At 42.3% G+C, this 24,647-nt stretch overlaps 1 protein-coding gene across 3 annotated transcripts; it reads left to right on the top strand.

Moving 5' to 3' along the window:
- The first annotated feature begins 901 nt into the window (after positions 1–901).
- Positions 902–23,742, top strand: rhot1a (ras homolog family member T1a). Of its 3 annotated transcripts, none has more exons than XM_084483136.1 (21): positions 902–1,003; positions 1,209–1,252; positions 1,823–1,881; positions 2,220–2,301; positions 2,571–2,614; positions 2,722–2,775; positions 2,867–2,919; positions 3,529–3,637; positions 5,404–5,505; positions 5,994–6,092; positions 6,367–6,475; positions 7,446–7,566; positions 7,781–7,865; positions 8,032–8,177; positions 8,263–8,363; positions 9,585–9,715; positions 10,076–10,159; positions 10,606–10,734; positions 11,571–11,773; positions 15,168–15,290; positions 22,775–23,742. In XM_084483136.1, the coding sequence occupies exons 1-21, from the start codon at positions 969–971 to the stop codon at positions 22,890–22,892; spliced, it is 2,031 nt and encodes a 676-aa protein (XP_084339262.1). In that variant the 5' UTR covers positions 902–968; the 3' UTR covers positions 22,893–23,742. The 3 variants fall into 3 exon arrangements, with proteins under 3 accessions (XP_084339262.1, XP_084339263.1, XP_084339264.1); XM_084483137.1 differs by lacking the exon at positions 22,775–23,742 and adding an exon at positions 17,065–17,637; XM_084483138.1 differs by lacking the exon at positions 15,168–15,290 and having other exon boundaries at positions 906–1,003.
- The last annotated feature ends 905 nt before the right edge of the window (positions 23,743–24,647 follow it).

Raw genomic sequence — 24,647 nt, 5'->3', positions numbered from 1 at the left:
ACCCATAATTGGAATGTTATACACTGAAAATCCGCCCTGCCCCGGTCGCCGTGAACCGGCCAAGCTCCCGGACTCCCGCGGTGCACACCCGCGGGCCCATTTTGGGATAAATAAAGTTTTTCTAATCTAATCTAATCTAATCTATCTGAAAGAAGCCCGGCTAAGCGAAATAAGCCCGGCTTTGCGCTTAGCCTGGTTGATGGAATACCCCTCTGCTTTCAGCGCGTATTTTATTTATTTTTTTATTACTTGAACGCTACATGCCAGTGCCACTGTTTTTTGTAATGTTTAAACGTTTTTAATAAATGAGTGTATGTTGAAGTAGGCCTACATGGGATTTATTGTTTTGTTTTTGACCGTGGTCTCGAATTGGGTATCGAGAATCGTGGAATTTCACTGGTATTGGTATCGACTACTAAATTTCTGGTATTGTGACATCCCTAGTACAGAAGTGATTTTACCTACTTTACCTACTTAACTTACTTTGCTGCAACCCCCTCCAACCTTCCATCAACAACGAAAACAACAACACACTGCTCTGAGGCTTTCCATGCTGTGGTTTAGGTGTGTTTCCACATCGAAACATGGTGCTGGTGTACATTCATAAGACAAAGCAAAATAAGGAACTCTACGGCAAAAGCATAATTTAAATAATTATTTTAAATTAATATATAGATATATATATAGATATAGATGTCTTATGTCTGATTAATTTATTCTATACAAAAGCAAAACAGATTATTATGGTTGTGAATTGGCAGTTCATCGACATGCACATGTTTTTAACCTGCAGTAACTGATTCTGACTCCAGAGGGCGCTGGAGTGCGTTTTATATTTTCGATGGAAGTTTGTCCTCTAGGGCTTGCTGTATTTGCCGGGTACCGGAGGAGGTCAGGCGTGTTCGTAACATTTACAGCGAAATGTTACAAGAAGAGTAAAATAACCGGGTAAAATAGGATGAAGTCACATGACTAGCGTCAAAACGGTGTGGCTAATGGGCAGGTAACTCGCCGAAGCCGAAATAAATGACATAGTGAACAAAACTGAGTACATAATTTGTCCGACCGGTTTGTCCTACAAAGGCGCGGATAGTTTGACAGCGACAGGAGCGCACTGCGCGGGCCTGGCGTGAGACAAACCACTTGCATCTTAAGCAATATATGACAAATTAAGACTATTCTCTTCTCTCTCGTCAAAAAAAAAAAAGACAAAATATGAGGAAGGACGTGCGGATACTACTCGTTGGGGAACGTAAGTGGCAAATCTTCCCAAATCCCTAGGTTGTTGGAAGGACTGGAGTCCTAGCTGGCTAGCAAGATGCTAACAGTCCTGTCTAGCAGGTTTAAACCACTGCAGACAAGGATACACTGATTTGACATGTTGGATCATTTACAATGCACCTTTTGAATTTCACCCATTCGATATGTACTTAATGCCTTCTGTATATATTAATGTCATACATATCGAGTCAATGGTGTGAATATAAATTGTAGTCGTGTTGGTGGTTGGTGGTTGTTTTTCTCGTTTCTTTTGGTGGCGTTCATATAAGAAAAAAAGAGAACCAAGGTTATAAGGGGCAAAGATAATTTACACTGTCTGGCCTATTTGGTTATGTTGTGTTAAAGGAAAGCCCTGTCCTGCAGCTCTGTACTGTTGTGGCCCTAATAACGTGCAGGAATGCCAACACTTGATATGCCTACATGGCGAGTGCCACCCTTATCGTTGCCCTGTTGTTCAGCAGACCAACATGGTGACGCTTTAGTCGAGGTCATAATCCGATACCCTCGTGTTTTGTTTTTTTTCTTCCATGTGTCCGTACAGCCAAGGTAGGGAAGACGTCGCTGATAATGTCCCTGGTCAGTGAGGAGTTTCCTGATGAGGTATGCATCGCCAGACCATGACATGTACATAATAAAAGACCCACTTGCATCATGAATGACTTAACTCAAGCCTAATGAATGATGATACGTCCAAAAAAGTTCACATGCAAACTGTAATATTATATAACCGAACGTTGCCGTTTCTCAAAAGACATGATTGCCTAAACCATAATCTTCTAATATAGCACTTTTTAACCTTATGTGATGCCATTCAAATCCATTGTATTGCATCAGATCTGTATGTGGCTAACCAAACACATACAATACAACACCTGGCCCTATCAAGGACTAACTGCTCTGGAATTGGTGGATTACTCTTATTGTCCATCATGGTCCAGGTTCCCCTTCGAGCCGAGGAGATAACCATTCCAGCCGACGTCACACCGGAGAGGGTCCCCACGCACATAGTGGACTACTCAGGTAAGCCTTGATTCTGACTTTCCAACCGGTGCTTCAAACAGATTGACAAGGTTGTCTTGTGTATGCACACATTTTTCAAAATCTTTGAAAGTTCCATAATAATGGCGTAAGGCGTCGTTGTATAATTTAGTGTAATAAAGAATACACATATTGTGATTAAATAGGATCCACATCTCTTCTACACTGTTTAATACAATATTGGTGAATAAAACAATTATTTATGATGTATGTAACCTCTGTAACCCCTGCATACATTTTTAATCCTTTAGAGGCTGAGCAGTCGGATGAACAGCTCTATCAAGAAATATCGAAGGTTTGAATGTTACAACTAAAACCAAATTCACTCTGCTTCATGGTTCTTCTTATTACAACACCTAGTATTTATCTTGTCCGGCAGACTTTAACAAATTGTCTTTTCAGGCAAATGTTATCTGCATAGTGTATTCCGTCAACAACAAGAAGTCCATCGAGAAGGTGAGTGTTTTAAGAAGGCCTTTCACTGTGTTGTGTCTGTTTGTGCCTGGCTGTGTCGTTTGACTTTTGTTTTATATATCCCCCTGCCTAGGTGACGAGCCATTGGATTCCCCTCATAAATGACAGAACAGACAAGGACAGCAGGTGTGTTGATAGTGTGTCTGTGTGAGAGCCTCCCTCCCAACAGATAGTGTTACCCATGTGGAACCAGCATATAAAGTCAGTAGGGTGCATATTTCAAAATGTAATTATATAATCGTTCTTCAGTCTGTCCTGTTAACTGGCCCAGCATAGTAGCTAGTTCTAAAACACTGAGCTGTACTAAGATGGGATATAATGTCTACCAATGTAATATCTGGCAAAGACATTGTATCAGTTTGCGTATATTGGACCCTCCGGGCTAGGAACGTATGTAACACAAAATCCCTGTCAAGATAATGGGGGTTGATACCCGTCAGTTGAAAATAAACAGGGTCAGGTCGTGGCTAGCAGCAGAGGCCAAGTGGGTCAGGGGATGAACACAAACAATATTCTTTATTCTTCTTTTTTTAAACATTCAAAACGAGGATGGAAGAGGAAAATAGCAATTCTGTATTGATGAACAATATAAATCACTTTTTTGAAAAAAAAAAGGTGGGTCCTGGGCTTAAAATATCTCTCCAGGTGGGGTGGTATTTTCCTCAAAGCTCCACAAACCACAAATGATCATTCTTCCAATATTCATTTCTATGCTCATTGTTTTTATTTGATCAGGGTTCCATTGATTCTGGTGGGCAACAAGTCTGACCTGGTGGAACACAGCAGTATGGAGACCATCCTGCCCATCATGAACCAATACCAAGACATTGAGACCTGTGTCGAGGTGATGCATTTATTTTAATGTATATGTATTCTAGGGATGTACGATAACTTTTTTTTTTTTACCGATAACTTTCAGCTCCTAAAGACTGATACCGATAACCGATAACACACACACATATACATATATATGATCATGACCCAAGATCAGGACATTAATACTATGAACAAACCAAAAAACCTTGGGGTTTTTATTCACACTTGATGCCCGATATGCGGACATCGGTGTCACTCAGACATCAGTAGAATCAACGGGGGGTTTAGGGGGGCGGGCTTGCAAGGGGCGAGATATGACGTAGGGTCGAGGTTCGCAGGATGGCCCCTGTCACTCAGGTGTGTTTTGGTCTGACTGCAGACAGCAACGGAGGCAGAATGGGCAGAACTCTTCGCGATAATCTTAAATGTGGCTGCTGCGATGCATCATATATTCCGTTGCATCGATAAAAGATTGGAGCGTGAGTTACAGACAAATAGAAGAAACAACGAAGAAAAAAGGCGTCGCCAACGACTGCGTTACCGGAGAAAGAGAGCGTCTTTTTTTGCAAGGAGAGCGAGCAGTAGCGTGTGTCAGTTTAAAGTAATGAACGAGTCTGGTTGTGTCTGTGCAAACGTGTACTGTAAAGTTAGTGTTAGCACATTCTATGATCAAAATTTATGTACATAATAATTCTGGTGAATCAAGTTAATTCTTGTTTTCTTGAAACCATGAGAAAAAAAAAAAAAATACTTACAGCATACACTGGCCTGTTCAAGAGATGTACATAATTCTGGTATATCAACTTAAATGTTCCTGGTACCTTATTTATACAACAGCACATTTGGGTTTATGCAAAACAAACATTTGCCCCCTATTCCCTAACCATCCTTCCCGTCTCCCGCCCCTCAATAAACATGTTTCACACACACACACACACACACACACACACACACACACACACACACACACACACACACACACACACACAGCTCTCATCCGCCCCCCCCCCCACACACACTCACAGGTCATACCACCGCCCCCCCCACCCCTCGCGCATGCACACACACCCCTACATGAATATGAGAGAGAGAGAGAGAGAAAAGGAATTTCCGAAACAGCAAGCTACAGCAGATGGGAGGACAGAGAAGAAAACAGGAAGAGAAAACATTTTGTCCGTTGCCCTATAGTTTTCCTCTTCTTTTTTTTTTTCCTTAAGTGTAAATGTCTCAAGGGGAACCCCCATATGGAAAAAAAGAAAAAAACAGGCCTGCCGCCTATACGATACATATTTTGTCCATGAAAGAAAGTTTGTTTGTTCTCCCATAGTATTCCCAAATTGAGAAGAAGAGTGTGAGAAAGGGAGAAAAAGGAACAATCAGCTGCCCCTTCATCCCTTGATTAGTCTGCTCTATCTCCCAGTTTAATCGTTGGATATCTTTTGCATAGCTCACGTTTTGCTTCACGTACGAGGAGGGGAATCTTTAGTTCTTCTTTTCCAATCGCGACTAGCAGAACTGCTGGATGTCTCATCCTAGTTTTAATATTTAGCTCATGTAATTTTTCCCAGAATGCAACGTTATATATATATATATCACACACACTCACAATCTCGCTCTCTCTGAAATTCCATATTTTTGGACAGTTTGCCATATTCTGCTGAGGTTTATTGCAGATTCTTGACACAGTGCAACACTAACAACAACACCTTGAAGTGTATAATCCTTTTGTCTACACTTTTTTTGCAGACACAACATTTAAACTTTACCACATTCCTGTGCTTCTCTTTCTGTCAGTGTTCTGCTAAGAACCTGAAGAACATCTCTGAGCTGTTCTACTACGCCCAGAAGGCTGTGCTTCACCCTACCGGACCCCTCTACTGTCCAGAGGAGAAGGAGGTGAGAGGAGGAGGAGGAGGAGGTGGATCCAGCGTGTACCTATGGGCCTTATTCACTGGCTAGTGGCCATCTTGGTTTTAACGCTAACTTGGTGCGGGAACAAACAGGTTCCGCATTAACCCTGATGTGTCAAAGGTATTACTAACGGATTGACTGAATTAACAGATTGACAGATTGAAGTTCCATAAAATCAGACCCAGAAATAGAACTCGGAGGGGTGACATGAACACCTTTTCCCACTTAGAAGTTGGTAATTACGGTTACTCTGACATTGGGCATAGGAACACTCAGAAATTGTTTAGATACTGGCCATGTAACATTGGTGTATCTAGAAATGGCTGAGATACCTGATAAAACATTATGTTTTAAGTGTACATTAACATAAACATTTATTAAAAATGTTTTACCTTTCCATCTAGTTGCCTCCCTTTTACATCAGAACATTTAAGGTTTCTCAGTTTGACTACAAATGCCTTCCTGTGTTTCAGATGAAGCCTTCCTGTGTTAAGGCCTTAACACGTATCTTTAAAGTGTCTGACCTGGACAACGACGGCATCCTCAATGACAATGAACTCAATTTCTTTCAGGTACTGAAAGACACATTTCTCACTAATTCAATTTGAAACATGAATCAATAGTATGTCGTAAATAAAAACATTATTTAGCGAGTTTCTGCTACATACACATTTTGCTATTGGTAAATAGAAGGGTTAATTGCTTTTGTTAAGAGCCCAACAAATCCACGGTTGTTGCCGATCACATACTGGCTTTAGAAGGAAGTAATGTATTTGATCTGTATTATACGTTATTTTATGTTGCCTCAGGTGTGTGTGTGTGTGTGTGTGTGTGTGTTATTTGTAGAGGACATGCTTCAACACGCCGCTGGCGCCCCAGGCATTGGAGGACGTGAAGAACGTCGTGAGGAGGAACATGACAGATGGCGTCCAGGACAACGGACTCACACTGAAAGGTCAGTCAACCTTTCTCCTCCTGTCCTTCTCTCCCTCTCTTGGGCAATTTTCCTTGAGCGATGCTTAAAGGGTAATTCCGGCAAAAATTGAACTCTTGAGGTCTTTGTTTCATGTAAACACATCAAATAAGCCCCCCTGACCCTTTCATTGTTGATAATCGAGTTTTCCAGGCACAATGTAACAGCCCAATCATGCCCTAATCATGCTACTGCAGAGGTTTGGAACTGTTTTGAGCTATGTTAGTGGTAAAATATGCAGATTTGGAAGCGTTCGCACTGCCCCTAGCCAATAACATGGAAGCCATTTGGGCTGTTACATTGCGCAGGGCAAACTCTACACTCGATTATCAATGAAAAAAGTGTCTGGAGGTCTTATTTGATGTGTTTACATGCCAAAACAAAGACCCTGGCTTCAATTTTTGCTGGAATTACACTTTAAGCTATTGCTAGCAAGGCTCATAAGCAACATTTTAATGCCCAGGGCTAATTTAAAGAGGACTTTTGATTAATTGAATTATGTCTGCTTATTTGCATACATTAATTTCCACATAACTCTGCCATATTTTACTCAATCAACTTTTTGAAATAAATATCTTAAGGTCGGGCACTATTCAGACGCATTTGGCCAAATCTGGTGTAATTTGGATTTACGGTTAATTTTCCACAGTTACTTCTAAGATTTACCAAAACATTCAATGTATAGAAAAATCTATCCGGGGGTAGGTGGCCGGGTGGACATGAACTGCACTGATATCCTGACATTTTGGTAGTGGTTGAGTTTGAGTTGATCCCTCAAACTGTAGGAGACAATTCCTGAAAATCAGGCAGAAGAATAATAGTGTGGTTGCTTTACAACCACACTAATCTGACGCATAAAATATTTCTACATCCGCAAACATATAAATCTTGTGCTCTAACGGCCCTCTCCCCTGCTCACTTGACCCGACTCTGATTGGTCCCATGGCTGCAGGCTTCCTGTTCCTGCACACGCTCTTCATCCAGAGGGGGCGGCACGAGACCACCTGGACGGTTCTCCGGAGGTTTGGCTACGACGACGATCTGGAGCTCACTCAGGAGTACCTGTTCCCCTTGTGAGTGATCGCCCGCTCTTTAACACACAGAGAACGAGGAGAAAAGAAACTATAGCAAACTCTGGAAGCATATTGTAGTTTATTCACTGTTGTTGGCTCTGTACTGCACCCAGTTAATCACAAACTCAGGCCTTGTCCGCAGCTGTGTTAATGTTTACCCCACTGTGGCCGTTCTTCCGCTGTTATTTCAAATCCTTTTTATTTGTCTGTCCAGGATAAAGATCCCCCCAGACTGCACCACCGAGCTCAACCACAACGCTTACCTGTTCCTCCAGAGCGTCTTCGACAAGCACGACAAAGTGAGTGGAATATATTAATTTTTTTTTCAAAGCAAAGGCTGTAAATAGTCTAGCGGTTAGTGAAGTGGTCCTGATTGGTCTTGCCATGTGTGTCGCTTCCAAGGAAAAAAAAACTAAAAACTATTGATGAGAATTAATGTTGATTGAATGTCCCAATGTACCCCAGGACAGAGACTGTGCCCTGTCGCCAGAAGAGGTCAAGGACCTTTTCAAGGTGTTCCCCTACATGCCCTGGGGCCCGGATGTCAACAACACCGTCTGCACCAACGACAAGGGCTGGATCACCTACCAGGGATACCTCTCTCAGTGGACGTACGTTAAAAGCTCACTCACTTTTGTGGTGAGCTTTATGTATCAGCCAATAGAATTGTATTGAATAGGTTGTTCTTCCTGTCAGGTTAACAACGTACCTGGACGTGCAGCGCAGTCTGGAGTACCTGGGATACCTGGGCTACTCCATCATCTACGAGCAGGAGTCTCAAGCTGCCGCCATGACAGGTGAGAGGACACGTGCATCGGGAATGAAACTTTTCCCATTACGGTTTACATGACGAGGACAAAAGGGACATGATAACATAGTCATTCAGAAAATGCAATTTTTTTTTTTGCAGTAGAAACAATACTTGAAACACACAAATTGTAATAGAATTCTACTTAGCTCAGGAGGTAGAGCGGGTTGGCTGGTTCCCGGCTCCTCCTAGCTGAGTGTTGTGGTGTCCCTGAGCGAGACGCCTCACCCTAATTGCTCCTGACGCGCTGGCTGTCGCCCTGCGTGGCTGACTCCGCCGTCGGTGTGTGAATGTGTGCATGAATGGGTGAATGTCAGTCAACACTGTAAAGCGTTTTGGATAAAAGCGCTATATAAATGAGGACCATTTACCATCTTGTGTCTGCCTCTATTTATATACTATTTATACTTTCCACTGTCCACTTGTTTATTTATTTAAAGCCTGAATGTGCAGTATGTGTGGCATACCCCCTATTTTTGTATTTTGTTTTGTCCCTTTTCATGATTCTGTGGCTTTTATTTTCTGACTCTACTATGTAGTTACATTTTTTGGCCAATAGATGGCACTATGAGACCCCTGAATAATGCAGTTGCTTGACGATTAAGAACAGTAAACAAAGCAAGTTAGAACGTAGTTGCTGCGAGTGAAGGAAGGAAGGAAGCAGTCACATTCGCGAAGTGAGCAGTAATAAGTCTGCAAAAGACTGAATAAATGTGGAAATCTTTCCCAGCACGCTGTTGAGTTATCTTTCTTCAAGTGTGCAACATATGCATTTCACTCCAAGACAAATTGAAAGGTATCGATCATGTGCTTTGATTGTTCTCGACTTCGCCTAGGCAAGGCAAGGCAAGGAAACTTTATTTATATAGCACTTTTCATACACAAGGCAGACTCAAAGTGCTTCACATATAAACATTGTCATACAATAAAAGAAAACAATAGTTAAGTAAAAAGTAAAATAGATAGAAAATAAAGGCAAAGTTAAAAAAACATTTTAGAAAGGCAGTTTCTAAAATGAGTTAAAAGAAATGCATTTTAGAAAGTGAGAAAATAAAGGCAAAGTTAAAATAATAAATATTTAAGATTTAGCAGAAAGCTAAAGCAAACATAAAAGTCTATAAGTCTCCTTTGATACAAACATCTGCAGAATGACAATCAATCAGTGTAAATGAGGTACCACGTCATCTGAAAATGCGTGTCGTCCCCTAAGTGACGCGGAACAAGCGCATCGACCTGCAGAAGAAGCAGACGCAGCGCAGCGTCTTCCGCTGCAACGTGGTCGGGGCGCAGGGGAGCGGCAAGAGCGGCTTCCTGCAGGCCTTCCTGGGCCGCAGTCTGCAGGTAGGAGACCCACCACAACCTGTCTCTGCATGGTGCTGCACGGCCTACACTACCTACACAACATGTCGTTAAACCAAATCAGTCAAGTTAAGGGTCATTTCAGAGGAGTTAGTTTAAGAAATCTGCCAATCAGTGATGCCAAATGTTGTGTTGCTGTAAAGGCGCTGATATACATCCTGCGTCACCCTTTCACAAAAATATGATTGGGCAAAAATGACATTGAAATAATGTTATGCGTATTCACTTGGTTAATTTAAATTTAAATTCATGGGAAATTTACCGAGCCTTGATGCAAATTGAGTGCATGACATGGCTATGCGTCAATGCATTTACGTTATGGTGTTGTCGTTCCATCTCTAGCAACAGAGGACGATCAGGGAGGACCACAAGTCCCTGTATGCCATCAGCACTACGTACGTCTATGGACAGGAGAAATATCTTCTGGTAAGCATGGCTTTCCTGTCTCCACGGGAACCAGGTCGCGTGTAGTCTGGATGAGTGTTGCATAAACTACCCATTACTACCCCATCCTTATTCCATCTGTGTCTGTTATTTCTCCCTCACTAAATATCTTCTATGTAAAATATTATTAGTCAGCAGGATTATTCATTCTATCAAGTCGTACAGTACTGGACTTTTCCCATTGAAAGGAAAGTGCCGTCCACCAGACATGACCTATCTCATCCCCTACACAACGGACTTCAACCTCGTCCTGTCAAGGTCACCGTTACAAAGCCTCATGGCCCGGGAAAAAAACAAAACCAACAAAAAAAATAAGACAATTCTACATTTTGCATTTACTTTTGTTCTAACTAGCTATTGTAATATGTGTCACTATTGACGGACAATGACGTTTCCTAATGTGTCTTCTTTACGTCTCATCCTGCCAGCTGCATGAGGTGATGCCCGAGTTTGACTTCCTAGGTCCCGATGAGGCCGACCTATCATGCGATGTCGTCTGCCTGGTGTACGATGTCAACAATCCACTCTCATTTGAATACTGTGCCAAGGTCTACAAGGTGTGTGTGTGTGTGTGTGTGTGTGTGTGTGTGTGTGTGTGTGTGTGTGTGTGTGTGTGTGTGTGTGTGTGTGTGTGTGTGTGTGTGTGTGTGTGTGTGTGTGTGTGTGTGTGTGTGTGTGTGTGTGATTCCACTTGATGCTACTCTTTTAAGCTCTTAATGTTTTATAGCAGTGGTTCTCCCAACTTTTTATACCACATCCTCAGAAAATATTTTTCTCCCAAGTTACCACCATTATGATGATGTTATAAATTATAACAAAATACAGTAGCGGAGGCCTGCCCTATTCAGCTACACACAGTTCATGCAGGAGGCATATTTATTCCATAAAATAATAATATTATTATTATTATTATATTATTATATATTATTATTATTTTTTTTATTATTTATTATAACTGGCCATCTTGTGGCCATCTTGGTTGCATATTTTTGATAACTAGATTTATAACTCAATACCAAGTTTCAGATTTTTTTATAAAACGGGGCGTCGCTCACAGACTACCCAAGTTTGACCACTAGTTATAGTGTTTTTGCCCCGTTCCCTTCCATATCAGAAAAAAAGTGTGCATGGGGTTTGTCTATAAAAGTTGACATGCACTGTAAAAAAAAAAAAAAGGGGTTTTCTTTGGTTGTGAGTTATGGCGCCTCCTGTTGAAGAAGAGGTCCTTTACTTTTCGGTGGACTGCTCATGTGCGATTTCTATACGTGTACCAACTTTGACAACCCTCAGTTGTTTGCCTTTGGTTGAAGTCAGCTCCACATTGACTTCCATTGTAAAAATAATAATAGCTCTGTGAGAAACTGCAACAGTTGTCTTATTTTTTTTCTGGCAGAAACACTTCATGGACAGCAAGACGCCCTGCATGCTGATTGCAGCCAAGTCGGACCTGCACGAGATCAGACAGCACCACAGCCTAACCCCGCTTGAGTTCTGCCGCCGACACAAGCTCCACCCGCCCCAGCCCTTCACCTGCAACACCAGTGATGTGCCCATCAAAGAGCTCTACACCAAACTCACCACCATGGCAATGTACCCGTGAGTACAACTCTCGCCTCCTTCCTCTCCTCTACCCTCCTTTCTGCTCCTCCCGAGTATTTGACTCCGAGCGTGCTGTCCACCCCCGTCCCCTACTCCACCTCCGGAGATCTTCCCCGTGCATTCACCTCCTCTCTCCTGCTGCTGCTCCTTGCCTTCCTACCTACTGTTCAGATCCCTCTGCCCTTCCAGATGTTTGTCTGGCTATAGGGGCTGCTTTGTGTGGGTTGTGATGGTGGGGATGAATTTAGGAAGTTAAGCTTTTTATTTAAAACGTTTTTTTGTTATTTTGCCCAAGTGAACATGGTCGACAATGTAAATTGACTGCACTAGGGTCGTCCAAGTATTGAAATCAATCTATCTAAGACTCGCCTACACACAGAAGTTTTGATAATGGTATGGATTCTAGAAACTTGAAAGCTGATTACGACTCAAACAATGTGCAACAAAAACAGAAGATAGGCTGCTGGTTGGTCGTCGTTGTCCATTCTGGTAATTACATTCGAAGTCTATGATGACCAAATACAAAACGTCTCCACTTTTTACCGATTACTAGCGAGTAATAGTAAGTAGTAGTTTAATAGTAATAAAGGTTACGGCTATGAAGGCAAAAGGTACATGTTTTGCCTTAGATTTTTTTCCATACAAAGCGTATTGCCGGAAATGATTTAATTAGCGGACCAATCACAGCCTTAGCGGCGGCGTCGACTCGACACAAGGTTACAGTTTTTGGGAGGCGCATGTCAGGCTCTTGCGGTGGACGCAAGGAGGGTCCGCAAGGACGTAACAAGTCCTTTACCCCCTTGCATTGCGTGAACCGTGGGGCCATAATCAGCCCTTTAGTAGCCACAGACGGCTCATGTCACTGCTCGCCGCAACGGCCCACTTTTACAACGTTATCTTGTGATTCGTCTGCAAGCGCTTGCCAGTTGCAGCAGCAGTTTCATTGCAAATTCTGCGATTTCGATCTCAATTAACCCGTTAGCGTAAAACGGATCTTTCAGGATCAGATAAGCCTTTCAAGAAGATTAACATCCTTGTAATCCCCTTCCCTGCTAAATCTCCATTTACGAAGATCCTCTAGTCCATGACTGAAATAATTGGTTTAAGCCCTCAAACGGCACTTAAAAACCTTGTGGCTTCAAGGATTTGGATGATGGGGGAAGCAGAGTATAGCTCAAAGGATACCAAACAAAGTCTGAATCAGACTAGTATTTTGCTGGATTTCTAATGGATCAGACCAATGTTGAAGTTCTGCTCTTGCCAGTGTTTGGGACTAATCTCAATTGCTGTTGTTTCCCAATTTCCCTTTCTCTCCTCTTAATAAGCAGGCGTTCTCCTTATTTCCCCCGCCATCCTTGCTTTTGACTTTGATGCAAAATAACTGTGTGTGTGTGTGGGAGTGGGCTGAACGATTAATCAAACTGACAACGCAATGTAATAGAACGCAATTTTTAAATTGCAAAGGCTGTGATAAAGAAAAAAAATCAATTCTGTAACTTTCAGTGTCGTGATCGGAAACACAGGGCCACTTGGGGTTCAAGTGTGCAGGACTCTACCCTACACTCACCTGACATGCAAGTGAGAGTAGATGAAGAAAACTAACTTAACTAACTTGCCACACCGCGCTTTCATTTGTTGATGTTGACATAAAAGAAAAAGACGGACAAAAACCCGACCAACCCAAATCAATTAGGCCGAATATAACCTTGCAGGGATCAATGAAATGTTCGAGAGTATATATGAATGCGATTCAAAATGACACAGCGAATGACTAAGGCAATAGCAGAGTTCATAGGGAAAGATATTATGCCCCTCAACACGTGTCCAAGGCTTGGTTTAAAGATCCCATGGCATGCTACTTTTTGGATGCTTTTATATGGGTGTTAGTGGGCCCAGAATACAGTGTTTGAAGACGTTAACAAAATGCAGCCTTGGTGCAGAATTACAGCAACTATCAGCCAGTCCCACAGTGAGCTCTCCACAAACGTGCCGTTTTTTTAGAGGCGGGTCAAGGTGGAGGGTGGGGGTGTGGCCCTGAGCAGTGGCCACGGTACCATGCACTAGTGTGTACAAGTGGATGTATCGCAATGGCCCGGATTCATAATACCATCGGAGGTGCACACAGCTTTTGGCCATGTTCTGTAAATATTCTAGAACACTCCGGCAGGAGTCCTGGAGCTCTATATGTAAATAATATAATATAATATATAGATATCTATATAATAATATATGTATTATCACGGCCATGTGCTAGGTCCATGTTTCCAGGAAGTCTACACAAGTCGAGGCGTCAACAAATTCAATCTAACAATCTCCCCTCTTGATACTTGGCTGTTTTGAATTTGTTGGCGCCTCTATTATATTATTTACTTCCTGGAAACATGGACCTACCGGTAAGGCACAGACTTGGAAAACATGGAAAAAGTATTTTTTTAATAAACTCCCGATACGCTAACCAAGTTGTTGATGCTTTGTTTTGTATGTATGTGAGACCCTAGTCATGCTACTGCAGAGGTTTGGTTGTATTTTGAGCAATATTAGTGGATAAAAAATGCCGATTTGGAAGCGTTCTCTGTGCCCCTAGCCAATAACACAAATGAAGTTCCCTCACAGGAAAAATAAAGTTCTTTGATTTAATGTGTTTGGCCAGGCTGCCAAAGCTAATACAGGCCGGAGCTAAAAACAGAAGTTTAGGAGTGGTAGAGCCCATATTTGTTCTTTTTTATATTTTTGCACTTTAGTTTGTGTGATTGTTACGATTACTGACTGGAGAACAGTAAGATTTGTATTATTATTTTTTACAATTTAATATTTAAATAAATTAATAATTTTCATAATATAAATCCATGCATCAATTCATCTAATTTTATTATAAACCATAGGCCTGGCCTACAGGAAAGAGCAGTTTGTATCCAATGTTGTGTTGGTCATGATTTATTGCTTGTTTAGTAAATAATACAGAAGATAAGGAACTTTAAAAAGAAAAATTGCACACTAAATCACAATCACAGTATTTGTCTAAAATAAATCATGCTTCAATTATTTTCCCAAATCGTTCAGCCCGTCTCTCTCTCTCTCTCTGTCTCTGTCTCTGTCTCTCTCTCTCTCTCTGTCTCTCTGTCTCTGTCTCTCTGTCTGTGTGTGTGTGTGTGTCCGCGTGTACCCGAGCCAAGTACACTTTCCATATCTATCTGACTGGGACTCGAACCCTCCACCAAAGCGAGCTACTACCTCTACACCAACACTTCCCACCCACCCACCATGTGCAGTCCAGCCGTGTCGGTGGTGACTCAGTGTGGTGGTGGTGGTGACTCAACAGTGTGTTGTGAGCAACATTTTGCCATTTGTGTCTCCGTCCGTCCACACTGTTGTGTATCTCTCCCCCCCGCAGCCACGCCCATCTCCGCTGCACGTGTGCCGGCAAAAGGTGCGCGTATTGCCTGTGTCAGAAGCTCCTGACGTGGGGATTGCTGCGCAGTGTTAAGGCTCGGCTCCACAGGGTGGAGCTCCACAGGTCCATAAACCGTAGAATACACTGGTTATTAACATTATTGTCTGCTCCTTTCCTCCAACGTCCTCCTCCAACCTCACTAGCTAGAAGGTGGTAGGGTGGGCCGGGGGAAACCCTCCTCTCTAACACTAACCCTCAAGTACTGTCTGTATAGTGACCTTTTCCCATTTCCTAGCTACCCATTTGACCTTGCATATTCACCGCAAGGAGAGCAAATGTAGGTGTTTGTGTGGGTGGCACGTGTTAAAGTTCCCTGTGTATGTAGCACTGTTGTTTGTAAACTGGCATAACTTATCTTAACAGTTTACAATGGCCAGCATAGAACTAATGTACTGCATTAATGTTAGTTAATGAGTTAATGTCCTGTCACACCCGCTCATGAACAGGAAATAAAGCACTGAGGTCCTTCCGATTTAGGTTTTCTCATACAAGTCAAGGTGTACAGTCCAGGTAATAGAACAGTGATGATATTTTCTGGCTGCATGGCAGGAACAATAACCTAACAAGTTTGACTGGCAAGTCCGGACCTGGAGTTTTTCCACCACTGGTCTTCTTGCCTGGTGTGAGTGTCAGGGCACATTTTTCAGACTCAAAAATTTGAACTGAGCATGATATCGGGAGCCATTGTATCCAATCAATGCTGTGCTATATAATAATTAAGTCATTAAGTTAGACTCCTTTATCCACAGCAGCTCACTGTGAACTTGTATACATCGTCATTAATGATAAGGTATAGGCAGAGGGTCTTGCTCAAGGGTGCCTACAGGGTAGGCTGCTGCAGACATTCAGGACCCAGCTTCAGGCTCGGAGTCGAAACCCTGGTGGTTAGGTGTTACCATGTATTGCTCCAGCCACATCATGACCTCCAGTCCCCTCTCTCTCTCTCTCTCTCTCTCTCTCTGGCCTGCTGGGCCAGCTAGCGTCTGGCAGCCAGGCCAGGGACCTACCACCACTATGGGTGATGCTGCCTACCAAGGCTGCTTGAATGGCATGTTGTAAAGTCTAGCAAACAAGTTGGAGGTTCCTCTCGTGTTGGATACCAGTTGGACCTGCATGGCTCTCGACATAGATTGAGATTCATAACGGGGACACAATTCATAAGCATGAATTTTCGGGGGCATTTCTACTTGACATTGTATTTGTTCCCCACTGTGACGCAAAGATATAACCAGGGTCTGTACTGTAGCTGAAAAAGGATGGAGGTGTGACAAATTCCCGTGGCATAGCAAAGTCAGTGAAGATATGCTAAAGTGTTAAATTCAATGCATATCTCTGGTGACGCTGGTGATTTTTTTATATTATGTACATATGACATAGCATAGTAAGTAGTGGCAGATATATGTGATTTATGCATCCATTGTCATAATTGATACGTACAGTAATTATTTCATAAAGATCAAATTTTGTCAGGAAACTGAGCAGTTGAGATTCTAGTTTTATCACTGCTGAAGTTTCTGATGTAGCCCAGGTGACTAGATACCAGACGAAGCATTTAACCACAGCATCCCCTCCTATATTTGTTCTCATGTAGCGGATATGCAAAGTGGAATGTAGAGTTTGTTTGTTATTTGTTATTTGCATGAGTGTGACAGATGTAACCCATTTTTCATGTCACCCATATACCCTCAATTGATAATCTAATTGAGTGTGGAAGATTGAAATGGATTTTTACATTTATTTGTTTTCTACATTTTTGTTATTCACTATTATTTCATGTTACATGTCCTGTCCTCTCCCTCTTGCCCCTCTATCTGTCTCTCTCTTCCACATCCTCTAGGTCTTTAGCTACATATCTCTGGCTCCCGTTCGTCCTCTTCCTCTTGCATGTCTTCACTCTTTGCTGATTTATTTTCCCTAACCCTAATAACCCTGCCATGCCTTTATCTGCCCTGAGCTGCTAATGCCTGCCCTGGTCAATAAGCAAAACATCCCCCTCTAGTGGTGGCAGGGAACAATTTCTGCATATAGCCTCACATTCGGTTGTCATAATGCCCTGTGGTTAGCTCCTGTATGGTTAATTAAAACCGTACGGTTTTAAGGGGTGTCCGTTGCACTGCGCATTTGTTGTTAAAAGCATGTTACAGTGTTTGTGTTGGCTGAATTTGGATGTTGAAAGAGTGGAATGGCGTTTTGTTGGACCCCATCAGAGGACTTGGATAGATTGCCTGCTTGAATGTAATTTGTGGACCCTGGCACTCCCAGTTTATGTGCCTATACTTCCATGGACTATTTGGAATTGGGCATACCAAATTATTAATTAATTATTAATTATTATTAGGTATCGTACAGGTACAGGTGAAACTCGAAAAATTTGAAGATTGTGGAAAAGTTCATTTATTTCAGTAATTCCACTTGAAAGGTGAAACTAATTTATTACATAGACTCATAACATGGAAAGTGAGATATTTCAAGCCTTTATTTGTTATAATTTTGATGATTATGGCTTACAGCTTACGAAAACCCCAAATTCAAGATTTCAATATTACATTAAATCAATACTGTGCTTGACAAGTCAAGCACAGTAATCCTATGTCATTGAACCAGGTTTTGGTACTTTTGGCAGTGTGGGCAGGTGCCAAGTCCTGCTGGAAAATTAAGTCAGCATCTCCATGCTTCCTTCAGCAGACAAGATTTATGAAGTGCTCTAAAATGTCCTGGTAGATGGCTGCGTTGACTCTGGACTTGATAAAGCACAGTGGATCAACACCAGCAGATGACATGGCTCCCCAAATCAACACAGACTGTGGAAACTTCACCCTGGACTTCAAGCATCTTGGATGGCCTTTTTCTGACAATCTTCTCCAGGCTGCGGGCATCCCTGCTGCTTGTGCACCTTTTTCTTCCACACTTTCCACTTCCACTTATTGATTGATTGATATCTTTATTTCGATCATGTAAACGACAGTGTAAAAAAAAAAAAATAATAATAATAAATAAATAAGATAAAATAATAATATAATAAGTGAACAGAAAAAATGTATACACAACATCTCATAAGCAACGCAGTTTACATGAGCGAAAAGGAGTAGGAAGAAGTATAAACTTATCTAATCCTACCCCTATAATTTTAACTTAGGTTTAGATTAATATGCTTTGATTCAGCCCTTTGAGAACATCCAAATTCTTTTGAAATTACCTTTTGAGGCTTTCCATCCTTGTGGAGGGTGTCAATGATGGTTCTCTGCACAACTGTCAGGTCAGCAGTCTTCCCCATGATTGTGAATTCTGCTGAACCAGACTGTCCACACATATACGATTTTAGTATAAAAACGTGTAAGTCTTGTACGAGTGGCGGCTGGTGGTTTTTAAAGTGAGGGAGGAAGGACTGCACGCTTGGTTGCCATTGGCCTGCTTGCACTGTTAGTGGCAATAGTATGTGAGACTCAAGTTGTTTCAGGGTGTATTGGTGAACTACAAAATAGCAGGGAGGGATAATGATGTGAATAAAAATTGATACAAATCCACCAGTGGCAGCATTATATTTTTAAAGCTGGTGGGCAGCATGTATTGGACTACAAGGGCAGAAGGAAAGGATGCAAAGCCAATTAGTCAAATCAGGCCTACTCTTGATTTGTAAAACTAAATTAAAAAATATGGGCCTATCATTGGGCCTGTTTTTGCCCTCCATGACTTAAGCTATTGGTTGTAATTCGGCTATGTATATTTTCAGTTACAATTGTTTAAAAAAAAAAAAAAAAAAAGACAGAATACCAAAAGTGATGCCATTTAAAATGCATCATGCTCTGAATCATTCACTAACATCCTTTCCACAATATTAAACAGAACGGTCAGAGTAACAAACAATTAAAAGAACAAGAACATTATTTCACAACTATTTACATGGCCTAACATTGTTTGAGGTGAATGTTAGGATGTTTCAGAATGTTGGTCATGGTGTTAAGCCAATTATAATTAGGGACTTCATTTATAGATCAAGTCAATCCTCCTCGCTGTTTGTGTTGCAAAGATATCAGTGACCTGGTCATGCCAAACGGGATATTTTTTAAGTGATTTCAGAATAACGGCGTGTGTAGCTCCACGTTTTCGCCACCCTTTCAGACGGCTTGGTAACCCAACGGAGTGTCGAAAAATAAGCAGGCTCAGCGCGTTTCTTTCGGGACCTTGCCCAACTTTTGGCAGTGGAAACGCCAATATAAGCGAACAGAACCGCACTGTACCGCAACGAACAGTAGCGCACAGCTCGGTGGAAACAAGGCTAGGACTGAGCGGAGCGCCGCGGGTTCGTTGGTTCTCGTAGACTTGAGGGGATAACCCCTCCCTCCGGGTTGATCCACCGCCTGCTTATTGGTTCATAGCGCAGCCGGGACTCCTTCTTATTGGTTAATAGCGCAGCTATGTCGTAGCTAGTCCCACCCACTCAGAGGAGGAACTTCCTCCTCTCTCCCATTGAACCCCAATGTTATTCACCGGCCGCCAGCACCGGAGGGGAAATGAATGGGAGTCAATGGGGGCTCAGTTCCTCCCCGCAGTAATTGTCAATAGGGGGTGCTAATGTCCCTTTACCCAGGGAAAGGAACATTACATGTACAAAGGCATTAAAGTAGTCATATTAAGGGCATTAATTCATTACAGTAGTCTGGGCAATCTACATTTTTTATTCTCAACAATGTTAAGGAGGATCTTCCTCCCTCTCCTCACTGGAGAAGCCTCTTGTATGTTTGGTGCGACCGTCCCAAAGGACCCGTTTCTTTTTGGGCCTGCAAACGCACTAAATTTTGAACCCAGGTCCCAGGGTGGAAAAGAGAGAAACGGCCCCCCTGCGTTTTTTGTGTTAGGATTTGTGAGAACCCCAGATACGCAAACAATGACGTCATTATTTGTGTAGCTTTACATACAGCCCCTTACCCCTTAACTGTACATTAAAAAGTATTTTCTGCTCAATCTACAAGGTTTAACAACTGCTGTTGTTCTTCGGTTTCTCCGCATGCTCCGCCTCGTCTCCTTGTTTTTTCTGGAGGAGAAACGGCGCCACATATAGGCCTGGAATATGTACTACAGCGTTTCTACAGCTAGATGGGTTTTTGCAATGAGTCCATCATTACGGAAAATTCCTGCCACATGGAAATGGGATGCCACAGGAAAACGGGGGGGGGGGAGACAATCTTTTTCTTTGTTGAGAGACCATTTAAAGGCTCAGGAACCCTTTGCAGGTGTTTTGTATTAATTAGCTGATCAGAGTTTGACCCTTTGAGCCTACAATATTGAACCTTTTCACAATATTCAAAATTTCTGAGATTTTGAATTTGGGGTTTTAATAAGCTGTTAGTATCGTCAAAATTATAACAAATAAAGGCTTGAAATATCTCACTTTCCATGTAATGAGTCTATATAATTAGTTTCACCTTTTAAGTTGAATTACTGAAATAAATTAACTTTTGCACGATATTCTATTCTATATTAAACAAAAATAGATTTTGACCTGAATATTGACTGCAACCTGTGCTTGGTTGTTTACATTTCTTACTTAACATTTTGAGACAGACCTACCAAACCTTTTAGCTATCAAGTTGTCTTTAGCGACAAATCTTTTTTGGTGTTGCATAAGATCCTTTTTGAAATAGTGAGCAACAGATAATACGTTTGTTTTGTTGTATTTGTTTTTCCTATTTGGGTCAGGGGATGTTAGTATAATGTGGTCTTGTAAAGTCCTTTGATATTTTAACTGTGATTTAAGGTCTCTACATTTGACGTAAGTTGACGATAATATTGTAGCAGCCGATCAATTGGTTGTGCAAATGTGTATTCACTCCACCTTTACACTAAACGACCAAACCCGGCTATCGTGTGTGTGTGTGTGTGTGTGTGTGTGTGTGTGTGTGTGTGTGTGTGTGTGTGTGTGTGTGTGTGTGTGTGTGTGTGTGTGTGTGTGTGTGTGTGTGTGTGTGTGTGTGTGTGCGCTCTCATGCATTGTGTGTGTTGATTGCCCTCTGCGTAAAACCTTGGGGTTTTGCTTGCACTGTGTAGGTGGAGTTAGGGTTGTGGTTCTTGTTGGGTGGGTTGTGTGTGTCGGTGTGTGTACGCGTGCTTGTAATGAAGAGGGCAGTCATGTGATCTCTCTTCACCGTGGAGGACCCCCACCGTTGAAGTCGACACAGACGTGCACGGCTGGAGACCGCACCCAGAAAGGTGCGTGCGTGCGTGCGGGCGTGTGTGCTCTCTTCTGCGTGGGTCACCGTTGTGCACACACTCGCCTCGTCACGGTTCATGGACGGGCCGATGGTCGTATCGGGGGAGGAAGGTAAAACGGTTACCGGTATGTTCCATGCATGGGGAGGAGTTCCAGACCCACCACCCTTGCAGTTGTCGGTTTGTTGTTTGTCGGAGTCTTGCCTGCAACTTCCTGCTGCCAGGAGCAGGGTCTATAGCTCGGCCCCGGGGGGCCAGGGCTTGGAGAAGGGGGGTAGAAGGTTTTGGGGGTGTTGGTAACTGGCGTCCACTGGAGGTTGAATGGTGGAGGTGTGGGTGTGTCTATAGGTTGATTTGGTCACTTTTGTCTGAGCGTTTAACCCTCTTAATTCCTTTTTGTCCTCTGCTTCCTATCATTGTTCCCTTACTGAGCCTCCAGGTGCAGTCCCGACTGCGTTTGTCTCGTGCTAAAGCAGCTGTTTGTATCTTTTGCCACTACCTGGCAGGAAGTATTTTCCACAAGCAGTACTTGATTTATTCTATTACTCATTCTACCTTTTTTAAGTGTCAGCAGCAATGTTGGTGTCCTAACCTAGCTATTTAGTTTTCTAAAATAACTCTTAAAACTAGTACTCTTCTGTATCTTTCTCCATTACTGTCTTTCAGTCCCCCTCTGGATCCAAATGACAAAATGAAGCCAGTCTGTGGTGAACATTGTTTGATTTTTGATACCAACTCGATATCCATGGGATAGAAACTAGACAAAAATGTATTAGTCGAGTTTTATTTATCCAGGCTAGCTGTAAGTCTTCTTCTAGGGACATTTTCTGGGTCCCAGTTGGTGTTCAAACAAAATATATCAAAATGACAAACATCTCAAGAAGTATATATAAGTATGTAAGTTTATATTATTATGCGATGCATGAGGGAAACTAATGTGGTTTGTGCAAACTGTGCACGTTATAAACCTACGTTATAAACTATTCTTCAAGTACACCCAAAATGATGATTGATGTTCCCAGGCAAAGAGATCCTTTGTTTCGTCATTTGGCCAGAAGATATAAATGTTGGTGGACCAGAATCAACCACCCACGCACGCACACACACACACACACACACACACACACACACACACACACACACACACACACACACACACACACACACACACACACACACACACACACACACACACACACACACACACACACACACACACACACACACACACACACACACACACACACACACACACACACACACACACACACACACACGCACGCAACTCGACTCATACCCTCCACGTTGCCATCTAAGCTCCCTTGTTGTTCCTCTTCCAGGCACATGGCGCAGGTGGACTCAAAGAACTCCACGTTCTGGCTCCGGGCGAGTCTGGGGGCCACCGTATTCGCCGTGCTGGGCTTTGCCATGTACAGAGCACTGCTGAAGCAGCGATGATTCACCGTCACCGGGCGCATGCATGAGGCATCAAACCCCCCCACCCCCCCTGCTCCCTCTCATGCCATAATGGCCGCCTTATTCCTGACAGACTAAAGACTACTCCCGCCAAAACCACCCGGGCCTCGCTGCATCATCACCACCAACCCTGTGTACCCCGTCGCAAGAACAACAAGTGGATGGCCAGATGGATGCATTTTATAAATATATATATTTGAAAATAAAGGGTGTTTTTTTTCTTATTTTGTTGAGTGGAATGGGAAATGGTTTATTTTAGAAATCTTGAGAGATTTGTGTGCAGTTTAACTGCAGCCAATCTAGGATCATCCTATTCTATTCCAGGCTAGACATAAGTAGTAGTCATGTTTTAAACTTTTAATTACACATGCACGCATATCAACATGCATACATTTTAGGACTGATTCCCTCCTCAGATAATGTAACCCAGAAGGAAATGTCAAGATTGATGTGACTATATCATCCAAACAAAGCAATTTCTATCATTTTCTTGTTTATATTAATTTATTATTTTCTTTCCATTTACTTTATTTTTGGGTCTGTTTCGAGTGTTTTGCTCAGCACCACATGGAGGGATGGAGGGAATTACCTTTTAGGGTATTTTAAGTATTATCAGTGGTGTTTGTTTATCATGAGAATCTCCTGCTCATTTGCTGCTTTTAAAATGGCACCTTTTTTCTGTTCTGTTTTCATTAACTTCGACACACTAAAATTATGTTATTCTACACGATGATCTACCCCCCCCCCCTCCATTAAAGCTCTGGAACTGTTTATCCGTATGGACTTTTCCAGAATTTACAATATAGGTACAATAAATGTGAGTTTGATCTGATACTGCCTTGTGTATTTTATTCTGAGTCTTAAAATGGGTGCTGATTGATAAACATGTTTACTAAAAGAGCCAAGCTGGCCCCTCAGGGGTATTCCATCAAAGTCGCTAACGAAAGCGGCACTTAGTTGATTAAGCCCGGTTAGAACTAGCGCCAACTTCCACTTGAGGCTTAAGCCGTTCCATCAATGCAGTTCAGCCGCACCTTGCTCAGGTTAGTTCAAGCCAGGCTAACGTTATCCTGGATTACGCACGTTCACGAGATATGTAACCAGCCCAGAACCGTGAATGTCGAATCATGGATCAAAGGACCGAGCGGGATCTTTTCCAGCGGCGAACAGAAGCTGCTTGTGGAGGTCTATGAGGAGTACAAGCATATAATAACTCAAAAAGGGAACACCGTAACCATTAATGTTGGCAAAAAATGGCCGTTCTCTTGGATGCATAAGTAGTATTAAGCGTAGGCTAACATTAATTAATTGAATATTGACCATGGATTTTTAAACAGGGAGATATTCTCGAGTTAACGTGTTGGACTTGCACCCGGTCGTCCAGGGTTCAATCCCCACGCAATTAGTAGGACTAATATAGGAAGCATTAGGCCTACTGGAGAAATCATAAAACTTTTCATGCCATTCATTTTCCATTTCTTTGAATATTCTAAATTAGGGAATTAATACAATTAATAAAGGGAATTACAAAGTTAAGCCAACGCCAAGAATAGGCTACTATGAAATACTGGACGCGAACTCGGGTCGCTCGTATCACAGGGCAAGTGCTAGACCATTCAACCCAACCATTCAATACAACTACTGATTCCTGATTTTGTTATAATACATAGATTTGTATAAAAATGTGTTGAGAAAATAGCCACGGTGACAATAGATAGCAATTCATTGAATTATTTT

The sequence above is a fragment of the Micromesistius poutassou genome (assembly GCF_964030765.1).
Source record: "Micromesistius poutassou genome assembly, chromosome: 1".
Taxonomy (NCBI): Eukaryota; Metazoa; Chordata; class Actinopteri; order Gadiformes; family Gadidae; genus Micromesistius; species Micromesistius poutassou.
This window is presented reverse-complemented; position numbering and strand designations above follow the sequence as displayed.